This window comes from Coloeus monedula (assembly GCF_965178545.1).
Source record: "Coloeus monedula genome assembly, chromosome: 4".
NCBI classification, from domain to species: Eukaryota; Metazoa; Chordata; class Aves; order Passeriformes; family Corvidae; genus Coloeus; species Coloeus monedula.
Window position 1 is genome coordinate 40460853 of NC_138784.1, and position 17049 is coordinate 40477901.

General features: G+C 38.8%; 1 protein-coding gene across 4 annotated transcripts in view; it reads left to right on the forward strand.

Moving 5' to 3' along the window:
• Nucleotides 1–17049, forward strand: part of ZFC3H1 (zinc finger C3H1-type containing) — a 41464-nt gene continuing 24415 nt past the window's right edge. Inside the window, exons 1-11 of one of the 4 annotated variants that reach the window (XM_082280645.1) lie at nt 1–597; nt 4957–5376; nt 8432–8496; nt 8757–8955; nt 9144–9370; nt 10950–11073; nt 12662–12759; nt 13706–13909; nt 14549–14713; nt 16304–16441; nt 16845–16963. In XM_082280645.1, coding sequence (XP_082136771.1) covers nt 18–597; nt 4957–5376; nt 8432–8496; nt 8757–8955; nt 9144–9370; nt 10950–11073; nt 12662–12759; nt 13706–13909; nt 14549–14713; nt 16304–16441; nt 16845–16963 — 2339 coding nt within the window. In that variant the 5' untranslated portion in view covers nt 1–17. The remainder of the gene's footprint in view (nt 598–4956; nt 5377–8431; nt 8497–8756; nt 8956–9143; nt 9371–10949; nt 11074–12661; nt 12760–13705; nt 13910–14548; nt 14714–16303; nt 16442–16844; nt 16964–17049) is intronic. The other 3 variants (XM_082280648.1, XM_082280646.1, XM_082280647.1) reach the window with 3 other exon arrangements.

Genomic DNA, 17049 nt, shown 5'->3' on the forward strand with positions numbered 1-17049 from the left:
ACCGTTGTCGTGGGTCCATGGCGGCCGCGGAGGCGGCGGCCGCGCCCGACCCCAGCGGGCTCTCCCCGAAGGAGGAAGGGGAGCTGGAGGACGGCGAGATCAGCGACGATGACAACAACGGCTTCAGGCCCTGTGGCGGCGGCTCCGAGCGTGCCGGCGGCCTCGGCAGCAGCAGCAGCAGTAGCAGGCCGTACTCGAGGCGCCGGCCGCCCCCCGGGCTCCACGGGAGCGGCTCCGTGTCCTCCTCCGGGCGGCCCTTCCCGCGCTCGCGGCACCAGCCCCCGCCCGACACGGGACACGTGCACGGCCACGGCGGCTACCGGCCTAAGGACTCATTCCGCTCCCACCCGCCGGCACCGCGGATGCCGCCGGGCTCGCACTCCGACACGGGCCCCCGGCTCTCTTTCTGGGAGCGCAGCCACAACGCCCTGGACCGGTTCCGCTTCCGAGGCCGGCCCTACCGGGGCGGTGGGCGCTGGGGCCGGAGCCGAGGCTGCAGCGATCGGCCAGGCAACCCTCCGGGGAGGCCGCCCGGAGGGGGAGGCAGCGGCGGGTTCAGTAGCAGCCAGGGCTGGAGGGAGCCCTCGCCTCGAAAATGTATCCTTGAGACGTGAGCGGGGGCGGGGGGCCTGTGCTGCTGCGGTGGGCCTGGGTGTGGCGGTGCCGCGCTACGTGGCCGAAAGCCCTGGGAAGGGTCGCGTTTCCCTCCCGCTCTGGCAGTGGGATTCCCGAAGCGGTAACGGAGAGGAAGGCTCTCAAGCTAATCCTGGGGGTTGGCTGGGGCAGCCGGCCCTGCTCAAGGAGAGGCTGCTGGGAAGTCAGATTACTGCCGTGATCTGGCTTGCGGCTTGGCCGATCCGTCGGGTGTAAGGAAAAAGAAAAAGCATAGCCTGAAAGGAAGCTTTTGTCGGTTGGATTCCAGGCGGCTGCTTTTCTAGCCCGAAGTGTGAAGATTGTGAGGTGGGGTCAGTCTTTGGTGCGGCAGTGTTAATATGTATAATTAGTGTCACAATTGTAAAGCTAAAACGCTAAGCTTGTTAATTTCCTATATTGTGCAATGAACGATCTACTATTTTTTTTCTTTTTCACTTTCATCCCTTCAGAGGCTATTGTACATAGGTTTAGCTTTAGTCAGTTTTAGCTAAGCTGAAGTGGGTCTGCATACACAAAGTGTGGTTTATGTGGGCATTCAAATAAAAGCCATATTCACCATTCCTTGTAGGATGTTCTCCACTGGTTGCTCTTAAGAGGTTTAGGTGACTCTCAGAATTCTGATATTTCATCCTTTTAGGAGCAGGAATTGTGAAAGTGGTGGGAAAAGCTTCCCCAATTTTTCTTGTTTGCTGTAACAAGTAATGTAAAGAACTGACGCTGAGTGTAGCTTGGGGCAGCCTGGTTACTTCATGTAACTGCATTGTTGCCTAACTGAAGCTGTAGATGAGAGGTAAAAAACACTGAGCAAGAGAGATGGCGGTTAAATCCTGTTCTCCAGAATTTTGCAGTGTTTTATTGTCCTTCGTATCAATATCAAAGGATGTGTGTTTGCTAGACTGTGCAGGTTGATCCCTCGGATCCTTGTGTTTTATATTATTATTTATGTCATTAATATTTTTATTTTTTTAAATGTAGATGGAATATGTAAAATAGCAATAGAGATGTTTTTATTAAGTCTCATGGTAAAGTTGCAGCATTATTGAAGGCTTCATCGGAGCCTTTCATTCAAGGGTTTTATCTCGAGAGGCAACGAGTGAAGATGTGATTTACCCAAGTTTTCACAGTAAGGCAATTCTAGTGCTGAAAACAGTTTTCAAGACACTTAATTTGCAGTGTTGCTCTGAGTAGCCAAAAGTGGTTACTTTCTGTATAAGCAGTAATTTGCAGAGCAAATGTTTGTATTGTCCTAAACAGACCTTGCAATGTTTCTTAATACTGATGCAGAGTCTCCTTCTCCCTTTTAATTAAAAGAGCATTCAGAAGCCAATAATTCCATTTTCAAACCAAAAGCAGAGAATGCGGATGTTAGATGTGTTTTTATTCCTGGCACTTAAGATTCGCTCTTCTGTTTAAACATGGTAGATAATGTTCTGTTACTCTTGCTCTTTAATAAGTGAACTTTCAGTTGTTTATGGATCATGTAGTTAAGGAAGGTCCATGATTTTCTCTCAATATGAGCTACTTTCTGTGTTTGTCACATCCTTGCCACCTAATAGAGTCAGTATTAGAGAATTCATAAATATTAAGGCACCTCCATGTTGCTAACATTAATGGAGTACCAGTGTAGTTCATTGGCATGTGGCTTCAGAGGAGACTTTCATATCAACTGGTACAAGGAGTCTCATGGCCTGGAATGGTATTAGAAGTTCCTCCCAGAAAGTAAAATGTTTTAAGTGTATTGAGTCCTGGTTTTGGCTGGGATGGAGTTACTTTTCTTCTTACTAGCTGGTGCAGTGCTGTGTTTTGGATTTAGTATGAGAATAATGTTAATAGCACACTGATGTTTTAGGTGTTGAGTAGTGCCTACACTAAGTTGACTTCCAGTGTCCCATGCTCTGCCAGTGAAGAGGTGCACAAGAAGCTGGTAGTGCGCAAAACTGAGACCCAAACTTAGCCAAAGTGGTGTTGCATACCGCAGAATGTCAAACCCAGTGTATAAATGTGGCTGAGAGCCACCGATTGCTGCTTGGGGATGGGCTGGGCATCTCTCAGTGGGTGGTGAGCAATCGTATGTTGTATCACCCTCCTTCCTTGGGTGTTATTCCACTCTCTCTTTTTGTTATCTCCCTTTCTGTTGTTACTACTATTTTACTTGATTTCCATTATTAAACTGTTCTTTTTTCAACCCACTTTCCCTCAACCCACATTACCTTTTTCCAAGTTCTTTCCCCATCCCACCATGGAGGGGAGGGAGGAGTGAGAGTGTGGCTGTGTGGTAATAAGTTGCTGACTGGTGTTAAACCAAGACAGTCTGGTAAGACAGATTTTTTTACTTGATTTAACCTATGAAGTTGTGCTTTTCACCACGTTCTGGCGGAATATATATGTAAGTGGAGTAAAGGACATGGTGGAGCACTTCAAGAATTCTTTTTACTTTTTTTTGGGTGTTAGCTTTTAATAGGCTTTTCTCTTTCAATTCTTGGCAGCTTTAGTGTGAAGCTGTTATATAGTAATTCTCCAGGAATTCTTGCATAGAGAAGTGTGGAATTTGAGTCTGAAGTATAGAACCTAAATGGGAGTTTCTGTTTCCATTGAATTCTGAATTTTTCACAGTGTACATTTTTCTTCATTTCTAACGCCCCATTTCTTCATTTTGGTTCTCAGATGAAGTTGGTTGAAGCACCATTGTTGTTTTAATATATATATGCCTGTCTGCCTTTCAAAGCACTTAATGGAGTCTTACATTCTATATGTAGAACCACATAAAAATATTTCTACATATGCGAACCACAGAATTTCTGGTTATAACACCATTGTGGGAGCTCCTAGCAATTGTATTATTGTGAGCACGAAAAACATCTCAAAACTGTCTTGTTAGCCATTTCCAGATGACTTTAGAAGCTGTTGAAGCATTTCAGTAGCAAATAGCAGTGAGGCTTACTTTTATAAATTATGGTAAGTCAGTTAACTTCAGAATTTCCTGTGATTTACAAAATCACAGAAGTAGCTGGCTCTTTGAAAGTGGAAATGTGTTGGAACAGAATTTTGCAAATATGCTTATTGCATGATTTGGTGTTACATTGCACATAGCTTTTAGTATTTTCAGCATATTTATAGATTGTTTGATTGCTTTTTGGATTCTATGTACTTTATCTTTGCTAGTTTCTGCTTTTTGTGCTGACACTTCAGAAAACACTGTATAGCAAAACATTTCCTGGTATTACAGAAGTAGCTTTTGTAGGATACATATCAAGATTCTTCATACTTACCTTAGAACGTAACATAGCATCAACTACTTGGATGTTTTGCTTGTTGTGAGCAGAAGACAAAAATGTTTTCTTCTGGATTCAGTATGTCTGTCTTCAGAGGACACCTATTTTAGCTTATAGTTTTACTCTGTTTATTGTTTTAAGACATGCCGTTGTTGAAAAAGTATTTCGCGTAACTGGGTGTGAGTCAGCTATTATCACAGTGGGGTTGATTCTGTGAGTCAAATGAGTAAAACCTGACTTGGTATCTTAAAAGATTTCCCCTTGAGCATGATTATTTTACAGGATAGTTTCCAAGTGTCAGGTTAAGGTAAGAGGAGTTGAACCTCTAATGGTGACAATTTTTGTTGTGGGTAGAGGTGCCACATGGAATATTTCCACTGTTTGCCTTGGACATTCATAGGCAACCTTTTCTGAGTAATTCCCAGTTGTCTTCAGCATTTCTGAATGTTTTGATCACAAGTCTTAGTCCCTTCTTTTTCTTCCCTTCAGTTGCTCATTGATTCTTCTGTGCCTTACCTCATTTGCTGTACTGCATATATAACAGTGTTTAATGGTGCTATGGCCAGACTTAGTATTGGCTAGACGTGGCATTTTATGAAAGGATAAAATGACTGAGAAGGAATTTAACCTGTCTTTTTCAGAATGTTAGATGGGGAGTCAATACTGGAGTTATGGACTCTGGAAGTCTGACTTTCTATGATAGAGAACCATCTCAGCATTATAGCTATTGTTTCGAGGAGGATGGTGTGAGTAAGAGATGAGACTTCTCAGCAATTCATTACTTTCTTGTCATAAGTAGGATATTTGAAATTGTTGGTTTGAGAAAATGTTTGTCAATATGTAATAATGGCTACAGCTTTTGCATGGTACTCGTATTTATTAACGCTATTTTTCAAGCTAACCTTAAGATAAAATATACAAAAATGACCTATAAGTTAATGTTTGTCTTAATTTAGTCTTCCGTGGTAATATTGCCACTGTTTTAAGATTATGCAAATTCTTGTCTTAAGTTTCTTGACCAGTAATTCAGCCAAAACTTTTGGAAGGTCCCCATCTAGAAAGCAGAACTACTCTTCTAAAAATGAAAGCTCTGTGGAAGAAAGTTTTGAGGATCTGCTCTTGAAATATAAACAGATACAATTAGAACTCGAACACATTAATAAAGATGAAAGACTAGCTTTGAGCAACAGGGAAGAAAATGAGAAACAAGATGATGAAAAAACAGTGGACACTGAGGACCAAATAACTGTAGAAAATGACAGTATTAAAACGGACGCTATAAAAGAAGTACCTCCTGAGGAGAAAAATCCGGTTATGGGCTTTCAAGCATTTGAACTGAAACCTCTTAGACAAAAACTGCCTACTCCAGCCGAGAGGAGCAGATTGAAAAAAAGCAAAGAAGGAATGAAGCAGTCCTCGCAAAAATCTGAACTAACAGAATCTGGCCAAGGTAAAGAAATACTTATAAAGTTATTTTAGCTTGTGAAGTTCTATTTACTTGCTATTATCTATTGTATTTATTAGGTATCAGAGAAAACTTCCATTAAAATATTAAAAGTTACAAGTTAAAGATTCAACGTACTTAACTCTTGTGTTTTGTAATTCCTTGAATTACATAAACATGTTTGGAAGCATCTTTTTGCTTTGGATTTTAAATAATGTGGTTCTTTTAGACCGATTGGCAGAAAGCATGAGGACAAGACTTGAAGGTTTAAAATGCTGTTCACAGCAGAAATCACTGATTTTTTTTCCCTGAAAGTTTTACTTCTTTATTTGCCTTGTTCTTTTCTGCAGAAGCAATATGTGGTTATTTTTTAGCTGAAAAGAGAACATTTAGAAATCCCTTTTTCTGCATTTCGTCTTTGAGTGTTTTCTGAAGTGGAGGACTAGGATCATGGAATATTCTGAGTTGGAAGGCACCCACAAAGATCATCAAGTCCAGCTCTTAAGTTAATGTCCCCTACAGGGATCAAACCCACGACCTTGGCATTATTAACACCATAAGATGTTTTCACGAGAATTGTTTTCATCGTTGTTGATATTCACAAATAGTCAAGAAGTCATAGGCCAGAAATAGAAAGGATTTATAGAAGAAATGCAGCCAAAGAGTAGAATAAGTGTCTTGTCAAAGATTGTTCTGGACTGCTGACTGAAGAGGGTAATTGCTGAGATGCATTAGCCACTTACTGAAAAACAAGTGACCATGTCCAGCTGACTTATGGTAAAAGCACTCGAGCTTACTACTAAGTCTGCTGCAAAATAAGGCAGCTGACTTAAGCTTCCTACTCTGAGGCTTCATTTAGTAAGTGATTGCTGTGGTTGAGGGTGATGCTTGAGGCTATCACTTGTCATCTGATGTTCCCTAATTTGCCAGTGTGTATAAACTATCAATTTGAGTGGGAAGAGACAAAGTAGTTAATGGATTGAATAAGACTGCAGGTGAGTAATTGGCAGGAATATGAAGAAAGGTTGGACTAGAGCACTGAAAGTCAGAATGACTTATGTGTAACTTCAGAATGAGAATTTAGGAGACAGATCTTGTAAAGAAAACAAAAGAGAAAACTGATAATTAGTAGTCAAACCACCTCATTCTAGATAATTTCTCCCCATCCTGTGTTTCCCATTAATAATAAACATTTTTTGTGTTCTTTAAGAGGTCATACAGTTCTTATTGGCAGAGATGAAGAAAATGAATAAATTTTCGTGATAAAAGAAAAACTGATAGCCCGTGGGAAGAGAACATAGCAGGACAGGAGTAAAGCAGCTATTTAAAAAGCAAAACAGTCTCAAAAATCCAACTTCCAAACTTAAAAGCACTGGAGTTGAGAATACAGTTCATATGGTAGTGAAAAATAGATGCTGTAATATGCATGTTAAGAGCATTTAATTTTTACATTATACTCAAATCTATGATATATGAATGATCTGAGAGCAGACAGATTATGTATGACTGAATGTTTGACAATATAAGGCAGGCTTCCAAAGAAGAATTCACCTGATTGGAGTCATTGCAGATTCATGTGTATTAAGTGAATGTATACTATATTAATCTCCTTACTGCCACTGTACATGCTGCATGTATTGGGAAATCAGCAAAATTTGATTTTCCCATTTTATTTATTTTTAAATGGTGTACTGGATGTTTCTACAGACCTGTAAAAGTTGAGGAACTTGTCTTAAAACTCAGGGAAGTTTGAGTCTCTCTCAAATGAATTCTCTGTGGTTCAGCTGCTCTGACAGGCTTTGACAGTATTCCATACTTTCCTTCCCATGTTGTGCATTAGCTTTTTGTGTCCATGTTGTCCCCTTCTGGTGTGTACAGAATGTCCCTTCATATACCTGCATCAAAAAAACCTACTATCTGTCTTCCTACTTACATCCTGTGAACTGGATGGTTAGGAACTTTACTTAGTATACTAACTTTCTTGAATTTTCTTCTATAGTTCATATGGGTATTAGATATTACTCTTTCTTTTGTATGTGCATTTTTAACAAACACATGCATGTGCGAGGAGGTTCAGCATTTTTTAAGTTTCATATTCGTTTATGTATAAGATCTTGGTGTATTTTAAGCCATGGCTTTCTGAATGAAGCTTTCATAAAATGCTAGGAAGAATTCAAGCTGTACAGAATCCGAATTTATTTTCCACCAATTTGAATTGTGGGAAGGAGTCTCTCTTTGAAGAAAGACTAATATAGGAAAAGAACTCCAAGTTTCTCTAAATGTTTCCTGCCCTTGTCTGATGCATATAAACATATATGTATGGTTACATAAAAAGTGCATAATTACTTTTTTGCTGCCAATTATATTACCATAATATAATTGTGCTATAATAAAGTAGGTAATACTGCAATATATACAGCATTATATACTATGTGTAAAATATAGTATGTTAATATGTGTGTATATACATATATACACTATGAGAATTGGCTGTATTTTGGGAAGTCTAAGAAATTAATATTTTAACATCTAAATGTTTAGTGGGAAAAGAGCACTGTACTATGCATTTCCATATTAAAACTTTTTTCTGTTTTCCTTTGGTGTGGAATGGAGCAAATGTGTTCTTACTGCAGCTTTGGGCCTTTATATTCTGCAAAAGAATGACCAGTTACTCAAAATAGCTGCCAGTGAAATATGAGATGCCCAGGACAGCAGCTGCTATGAGATGGTAGTATAAAACACATGACAAGAAGTCTTGTTTTCCCCTTGTCTGCAAATCTCTTTCTCTGCTTCTTGAGGAAGTACCTGCGAACCTTAAGACAGGAGTTACTAAGAAATGACAAATCTTGCCTTAGGCTTATGGAGTTGTGAGGGACATACCAACTTTCTACAAATGTTTGTTCATGTAGTCTTACATGTACCACTGCTATTGTTTTATACTGTGTATCAGTGATACTGATGGAATATGTTTGTATAGATTAAATTTCATGTATCATTTTAATGTAGCTCTGTCTCAAGAGAAACAGCTTGTTCAAAAATATGGTGTGTTTTCTCTTGGAAGGTACAGAAGACAAAGAACAAACATCAGTGCGAAAGCTTAGCAGTTCCGATGTTGCATCTGAAAAGGTAAGAAAGTATTCCTCCATAGATGAGGCATGATTGCATTATGAATTTCTGATGGCTTTTTCCAAATGGCAGTCCAGAAACAGTCCAGTAATAGGAACTGTCAATTTTTAACAAATGATACTTACCAGTAAAGTAGGATTTTTGAGCTTTCTTTTAGTAAAAATATTTGGGAAAGATTTCAAAGGACCTTGTGAAGAAAAAGTTGTTAAATTATGTTTCTTGACTTCTTGTCTTGTCCTTTCTTCTGTTTTCTTCTCAAGAAGCTGCTTGATGATGAGGAGGAGATGTCTGAATTGCAACTTAGACTTCTTGCACTTCAGTCTGCTAGTAAAAAATGGCAGCAAAAAGAACAGCAGGTGATGAAGGAAAGCAAGGAAAAATTAACAAAAACGAAAAGTGTAACACAGAAAGTCAAAGCCAGTACAAAAGCACATTCAACAAAAAAACCTAGCACTACAGGTAATAAGTTTAATGTTACTGAAATGGCTGTCAGTGTTGTGGCCTCAAAAAAAAAAAAAAAAAGTTACGTGACAATGAGCCTTTAGTCATTCTAAACTCTCACATTTACTCAAAGCTCTTGAAGAATCTAGGATTAGGTGGAGCCAATTAGGTAAAATGGAGTTAATCACATACTTTTTTATTTAAAGGCAAGCAAACTTTGAGGAAGCAACAGACAAAGACATCAAAGAAGATGCAGCAGCAAAAGGAGCTAGACAGGCGGCAGAAAGAGGAAGACCAGAGGAAACAAGAAGAGGAGGAGGAGAGAAGAAAGAGAGAAGAAGAAATAAGAAAAATTAGGGACCTCTCAAATCAAGAAGAGCAGTACAATCGATTCATGAAGCTAGTTGGAGGAAAGAGGAGGTCAAGAAGCAGGGTAACAAATTTCTTACATGGTGTTCTGGTGTTACATTTAGGATTCATGAATGATTTCTATCTTGCCCCACCTGGTTTTGTGTCACCATCCTGTCTGCATCCCCCTGTTCTTCTCCCTGCTTTCTCTACCCCTAGAATAATCAAAACAGAGCAGTGAAAGAAAAGGTCCAAATACTTCAGTGTTTACCATGTTTTAATCCCATGCTAGACAAGTGTTCCCTTTGGATTTGGAAAAACAGTTTTGTATGAGTTGTACATTTGTAAGTTACTGGTAAAGCATTTTTCTCCTAAAGGCATTTTGAACATTGTGATCAAAGAGCAGCCTGTAATTTAACACTAACCAATCAGTGAAACTTCTTTGGCTTTCTTCCCTTAGATTTCTGGGTTTTCTTCCCCACATTTTCAGACTTCTTCTGTGTATACAACTTCAGTGGCTTGCTTCTTTTGAAATGTCATTGGAGGGCTTGGTTGCTTTGTAGTATTTTTCAATTGTAGTATTTAATATATTTTGTTGAGGCATAAGATATGCCCAGACAAAAGATAATTAGTTCAACCTCACATAGTGTCAAATTGATTAAGTACTAGAGTCACTGCAGTGGTCATCATGCTGCACTTATAGGCTGTACTTGTTCTCTCATATTGAGATTAGCAAAAGGCACTTGAGTAACCAATGTTCTGTCTCTAAAACACTGGTACATTACAGAAAAAAAAGGACTGTTTCTTCAGCATTAATTGTTGCAGCCTGGAAGCAATACAGCTGCTGCAGCTGTATGCTTCAAGTGCTTGGTGCTTAATGCTGTAAGAAGAAAGAGCATCTAAGGGAATTGGGGCTCCCTGTGTGAGCTCGTGTTGTAGAAGAATCATATTTACAGTAATACTGAGTGGAAAATTGAGACTAAAAATGTTTGACTGTAAACTAGATATTCGAAAAGCTACCAAAATGTCTTCTGTAGGCCTCTGAAAGATTCAAGTTTAGGAGTCTAAGAGGTCATACTTAGGTGTTCTGCACGTTTTCAGTCCGGAGCATTGATTGACATCTGTACAGTGTTAGGAGTTCTTTAAACAACCTGATTTATGAGTTGTCAGTCTCTGGGTTTGTCTCAGTGTGGTATATGCCTCCTTCTGGGACAATAAAAAGATTCTTCACCTGAGAGTTGTTTCTAGCAAGGGTAGTTCAAGCATTCTTGGTAGTTAACATGGCAGATTACCAGAAATAATAAAGCGTTTAATTCTCTTGCAGTCTTTCAGAAATATATAACCATGCCAATTTAACAGATATATAATGACCTACTAGGTATTTAAAAATTCTTTCTTTTTATCATAACACCCCCCACCCCATCATCGTGGAAGAGATACAGTTTTAAAACTGCCTGTCAATTTGTCTAGTTGCTACTTGCAGTGGATTTGATTAAAAGGTAATACTCAGTTTTATCTTCTTGTACAAGATAAGTAAATTGTATTTATAAATCAATTAGAGGAAAAAATTGTAAAGGCCTTTTTGCAAAATTTATTTCTTAGTGGTTTACTCTGAAATAATAATGTAAGACCAGCTAAATAAAATACTTTTTTTGTGTGTTTAGTCTTCAGATACAGACCTGAGATGGTCTTTGGATAAGCAGTCTACGGAGAGTGCAGGGGGCATATATCAGTATGATAATTATGATGAAGTTGCTATGGATACAGACAGTGAAACTAACTCACCAGGTAAGACGTAGTTAAAATTTTCTGTTATGGTGATTGGTAAAAATAGGTAAGTGTTGGAAATAAGCCGCTGTTCTGGAAAGAGTTTGTTTTGAGCTGTCTGAATTAGAGAACTAAAATTTTAAGATGAGCCAATTGTTTTAACCCCGACTCTCTGTCTCTGCTGTCGTGGTATTTTTAAGGTCTTCAGGGTATTCTTTTCTCGTTGCAGTACTGTAGGTTTTATGCTTGTATATTCTCAATCAGCTGTGCAGAAAGTGAGGGCCCCAGGGTGTTGACTGGACAGGCAGCAGCTTTGCAGAAAAAAGGGCCTGGGCGTCTCAGTGGACATTGAGTGGCACATGGGTCAGCAGTGTGGCTTTCGGTGACAGGCAAACCACAGCCTGGGTTGTAGCGCTGTCTGTCAGGGGTCAGTGATTGGAGGGGGCTGTTAAACACTGACAAGATCGCCAGTTTTCTGGTTTCATGGTACAAAAAAGTGACATTCTAAAATGAGCCTAGCAAACGACCTTTTTGACTAAGGGAGACTGTTTCAGGCCTGGTTTTCAATAAAGTTCATTGGGAGACTGAAGCACTTGGCTTACAGCATGAGACTGAGAAAGCTGCATTTGTGTTGAGAATGCTAAGGAACGCTTTTTGCTCTTGTCTTCAGCTACTTAGTGGACAGTTACAGAAAAGACAGGACCAAACTCTTCAGTCAAGTAGGCAACAGAAGGACAAGTAGCAACACTTAAATTGTAACAAAACAAATTCTGCATAGATAGAAGATGGTCAAGCACTAGAGCAGATTTAAATATTGTGGAATCTCCATCGTCAGGTATACCTAGAACTTGATAACCTGACTTTGGGGGCAGCCCTGCTTTGGGCACTTGTGCTGGGTCATATATCTTCCAGAAGTCTCTTCCAGCCTAAATGATTAATTGACTCTTGAGTTTGAGGTACGTTTAAGGTAGTCGGGTTTCTGTGTTCCATCTCAACATGTGGAGACTTGAGAAAATTTCATTAAGCATACTACTTGATTGGCTACTTTTTTTCTCTTGCTTTTCATCTTCCACTCTTTTTTTTTTTTTTCTTATTTTTTCTCCTTTCTTGTCAGCCTTCCTTATACATTACATTGCTAAAATATGCACCTGGTATTTTGTATGTGTACAAATCTCTCTTGATAAAGCATCTCAATCTCTCATTTAATGTTTCAGAATTTATCAGCTGTGCTTTGGGTCTGCTTCTGTCCTAGTTTGTGTTGTATTGTCATTTTGGTAGCCAGTAGTCAGGCGACTGAAATACCTTGTTTTAGAAGGTAAATTCTTGCAATATAAATCCAGTATGAGGGCTGCGTTACCTCAGCAGTACTGGTTGGCTGCACTTATATTTTATATGTAAAACAGGAAAAGAAAACATAACTACTCTTTTTTAAAATATACATACATGTAAAAAAAAATGCGCTGTGCTGTGTCTGGTGTTAAGTTTGAAATTAGTGCATAGTAAAAACATTTGTCTCCTCCTGCTTCATTTAATCAGTTGAAGCATAAAGCGTGAGTTGTTGTTTAGTAATTACCTGTCAGATTTCTTACATTCAGTATTTTAATTACAGCTTCTTCCCCAGTGCAGCCTCCTTTCTTTGAATGTCCAATAGGATATTTTCCACCTCCAGTACCACCAATTTCCTTGCCACTACCTCCTCCAATTCCAGTAAGTAACCCTGATAATTCTCATTTGGTATCTGATTTCTAATGCTAAAGCTAGGATTAAATTTAGATTCTGGCTTTGATGCAATTCTCTGTTTAATGATTCCCTTGAACTGTTAGACTTGTGGTTGCTTTTTTAAAATTTTATTTCACCTATCTTTTGGCTGATGCAGTTGTTGGTTAATGGAGGTTTTCCCTATTGAATTGAAATTCTCTTCATTTTTTGAGCTGTTTTTTCATACAGAAAGCAAAACTTGTCTGAAGCACATAAAGAAAAACAAATTTGAGTGTTAGCATAAGGCAACTTTGCCTCTTATCTGTAGGCCATGTATGTAGGTAGACAGGCTTATTCTCTGACTTGTTACCTAGAGGGGGGAAAAGCCAAGAAATACAGCTCATCACTCATTCAAACTTTGTGCTTTTTTGGCTGTGTTTTCTGTCTTCTCACCTAAGAGTCCACATGGAAATTGAATTAGTGTGGGGGTTTTTTCACTACCAATTTTTTTCACTGAATGATTGTTACTCTTCTTAGAAAAGCAATAGAAATGTACCTTTCTCTCTCACATACAGCTTCTGAATTTTTGACTAAGGGAAATTGTAATTTTGTTAGCTAAGACAGTTTCATAAAACTGTTTAAAGACTGCTGGTCAACTATGTTTCCCTGGCTAGACTATCTCTGGTTCCAGTTCTCATTTACGTTTAGTTTGTATGTCTCCACAGCTTCCACTATCCAAATCTAACTTTATTGCTTCTGTTAACCACTGTGAGACATTACTAACAGTTCAGTGACAGCCTTTGACAGTCATGTAAATGCAGTTTGAATGTTAAACTGACACAGTTTACGTTACTTTTAAACCATAGAATAATTTAGGTCTAAACCTCTGCTAAGTAATCATAAAGTAGTAGTTATTTTCACATTTCAAACCCTTGTTTTACTTTTTTGTTCTCAGCCTGTACCATCTTTGAGCCATCTTTACATGGAGGGTATTCCCTGTGTTTCTCTTGAGCCACCTCCACCTCTTCCCCCTCTTCCCCCTGAAGAACCTGAACAGCCACCAAAACCTCCATTTGCTGATGAGGAAGAGGAGGAGGAGATGCTCTTACGAGAAGAATTACTCAAGTCTCTAGCCAACAAACGTGCTTTCAGAGCTGAGGTACTCTATTGTTTTTTGAATGTAAGCCTCTAGATGGCAATCTTGATCGAGATTTCAATGTGACTTGCTAACGTGAGGCTTACAGGGGTTTTATGCTGCATTTCTGGAGACTTAAAAAAAATCAAGAGCCACTCTGGAGTTGCAAATTGCACCTTGCCTGTTATTTTTGAAGCAATTAAGAAAGTTCAAGGTACTGATAATGGAGTAAGTTCAAGGAAGTGAACTTACTTTCTGCTAGAAAATGTTTACTACTTTTCAACTTTCAGTTAGAAAGTAAACCAAGTAAATTTGTTTCAGCCTTCCAGGAAAAGGAGTTGGGAGAGGTTAACTGTTTTGGTTTTTTGTTGTTTTGAGGGTTTCTTTTGGAGTGAGAAGCTAAGCTTGTAGTTTTGAAAGTATATGTTGATTTTGACCTTATTTAAAGGTCTCTTGCAGTTGATCTGTGAATAACTGGCCTGTTCTTGTGTGCTGTTTTGATATTACTGCAGAATTGCAACATTTGTCTAATACATTTGGATAGTCTGCCTAGATCACATTTTCAAGTTCCAAAGCATGTATGAAACGGTCTCATTTATACTGATACTTTTTAAAATAGCTATGGATGGTGTGTATTTCTAAGACTATATTTTTATTTTTTAGGAAACGTCAAGTAACAGTGGTCCACCTTCCCCTCCTGTTCCAGACAACTTGCAACCTGTGCCAAGAAGCAATCTGTCTGCTGTCAGTATTAATACTGTGTCTCAGCCACGGGTGCAAAATACAAAGTTTGTTAGAGTACCGAGGCTTCCACGAGCAGTGATCACAGTAAGGAAATACTGGTGCTTCCTACTAATAAGACTATTAGTTGACACTGAGCTCAGAAGTGAAGAGCAGACTTAGACTTAGGTTTTCTAGTGATACAGCACGGAAGAGTGAAGCTTCAGTTAAGCATCTGAATTATTAGTCACTTCGATAATCCATATTCTCTTCTAGAAAGAATTTGACACTGAAGCAAGAATTTATAGCTGAAGAGAGCATCAAAATATGCCAGCATGCAGTGAACTAAGAGATTGTAAATACAGTTCAGTTATTTTCTCATCCAGACTAGCACAGACGCTGTTGCTGAAGCAGAGGTAGTCTTGCTCTTCCTCCTGCGCCTGGTCAGTTGGTGTCTCCCTTCCTTTAAAGTGGGGTCTGAAGCACCAGTCCCATGGCTGAACTTATTTTAACATGCTAGATTGGTTAGAAAACTAACTTCTGTGGGGGGAAAAGTACTTTTCCTTCTAGGGGGAGTTGAATTTTTTCAGTGGATAGTATATGTACGTCAGGGTTAGCATGTCTGTGAGTGTGGCTGGAAGAGAGTATTTGTGAGGAAGGGACCAGTGCCTTGCACGAACATAAACTAGAATTTCACCCGCCTGTCCTGTTGTGGTGAAAAATGATGCAGCTGGAGCACATTCAGAAGTAGTAAATACAGCCCATATCTTGAGAATTGCCCAGAAGGAGTGGGCAAAAGAACTGATTGTGGAAATTTGAATATTTTTCATTTTTAAAAATGGTGGTTTTTTGATGGGGTTAATGCTTTAAAAGACACTTAGAGCTTTGATCAAGGTTCTATCCTGAGATAAAGGATGTAATGTATAATTACAGTTGTCCAGATCTATCGTGAGAGATCAGAGGAGCAGTCCTGGAAATGTGAAATAAGTTGCTTTTTTTCCAAGCTATAACTCCTAGAGCATTTGAGGTTACTCTAGATTGTCTGTTTGTTTCTGCATTTTTCTTTGTGCTGGAATGGCAGTCACCTCATCTTCAGTGAGCTTTTAAAATTTATGTTGGCAAAAGGTGATTAATCATGATTTCATCTATTTGTTACATTCTTTTGGTGTTCTGCCAATTAAACTGCCTGAGCAGCTTGCTGTGAGATCAGCTTAAGTGCAGCTGTGGGACAAGAGACATTGCAACTGTATAGCAGAAAGATGAGGGAGTTTTGGTATGTCTGCCACACCATTTCTAATGCAGATTTGATTGGTTGTTACTCCTGAGTTACTTGAAAAAAAGTCTTCTAAGTGACAGATGATCATTTCAATTGCAATTAAAATAATTAATCACCTATAGGAGTTAGATGTTTGAGATTTGTATGCTATGACCATGGAGCCATAAATGTGCTGCAGATACTTTTGGGGGTAGGTTGAAGATGTTAGAGTACCTTTCATGTTACAATGTCAAGACTATGTACAATGTTACTGTCTTGTGGAGATGTTCAAGTGCTTATTTTTTTCTTACAATGTGGAATTGGTGTGTGTGATAACAAAAGGAGTTAACCTTCTTTTTCTCATCTTGTAAGTATGTCTTCTGTTACACCTGTATCTCTAACTTTTTCTTCTAACTACAAAACTTTTTACATTCTTGCTGCAGCTTCCAAAACACAAGTCTGTTGTGGTTACCTTAAATGACTCAGATGACAGTGAGTCTGATGGAGAGCCCTCTAACTCAACTAGCAGTGTGTTTGGAGGACTAGAATCTATGATAAAAGAAGCAAGGAGAAATGTTGAGGTAAATGCTGTCCGGATTTTAATAGGTTTATTTTGTAATCATTTTTCTTTGTATATAGAATCTAAAGTTTAGAATTTGGTCAAGAAATACTGAATTGCATCAGAAGGAGGTAAGAGTGTGTACATTACTCCTGTCTGGACAATTACCTTGTAATTTGGATTGCATAAGCAAATAAAAATTTTTTTGTTGAAGATGGCATCCTGAAGATAGAACTTGTAATATATTTTGGTTTGATTTTTTTCTTAAAATTCAGTGCATTATTAAGCAAAAAAGTACTGGCTTAAAAGATATAACTAGCCTTGAACAGCTTTAAGTTAGTGCTGAAATTCCTCTTATAAATACTACTTGATAGCTGTATTTTAAACTAGTGTGTCTGGTACTGACTTGAGTCTCATTGTAACAGGCATCAAAAATCAAAGCCCCTCCAAAATCAGAAAAAGAAAATGATCCAATGAGAACTCCAGAGGCTCTGCCAGAAGATAAGAAAATAGAATACAGACTTCTAAAAGAAGAGATTGCCAGGTGCAACTTAGATTAATTGTTAATGTAAAATGTGTTTTATTTGTAGCCCTTCACTAGTCTACTTTTGTAACTTGAAGGTAAATCTG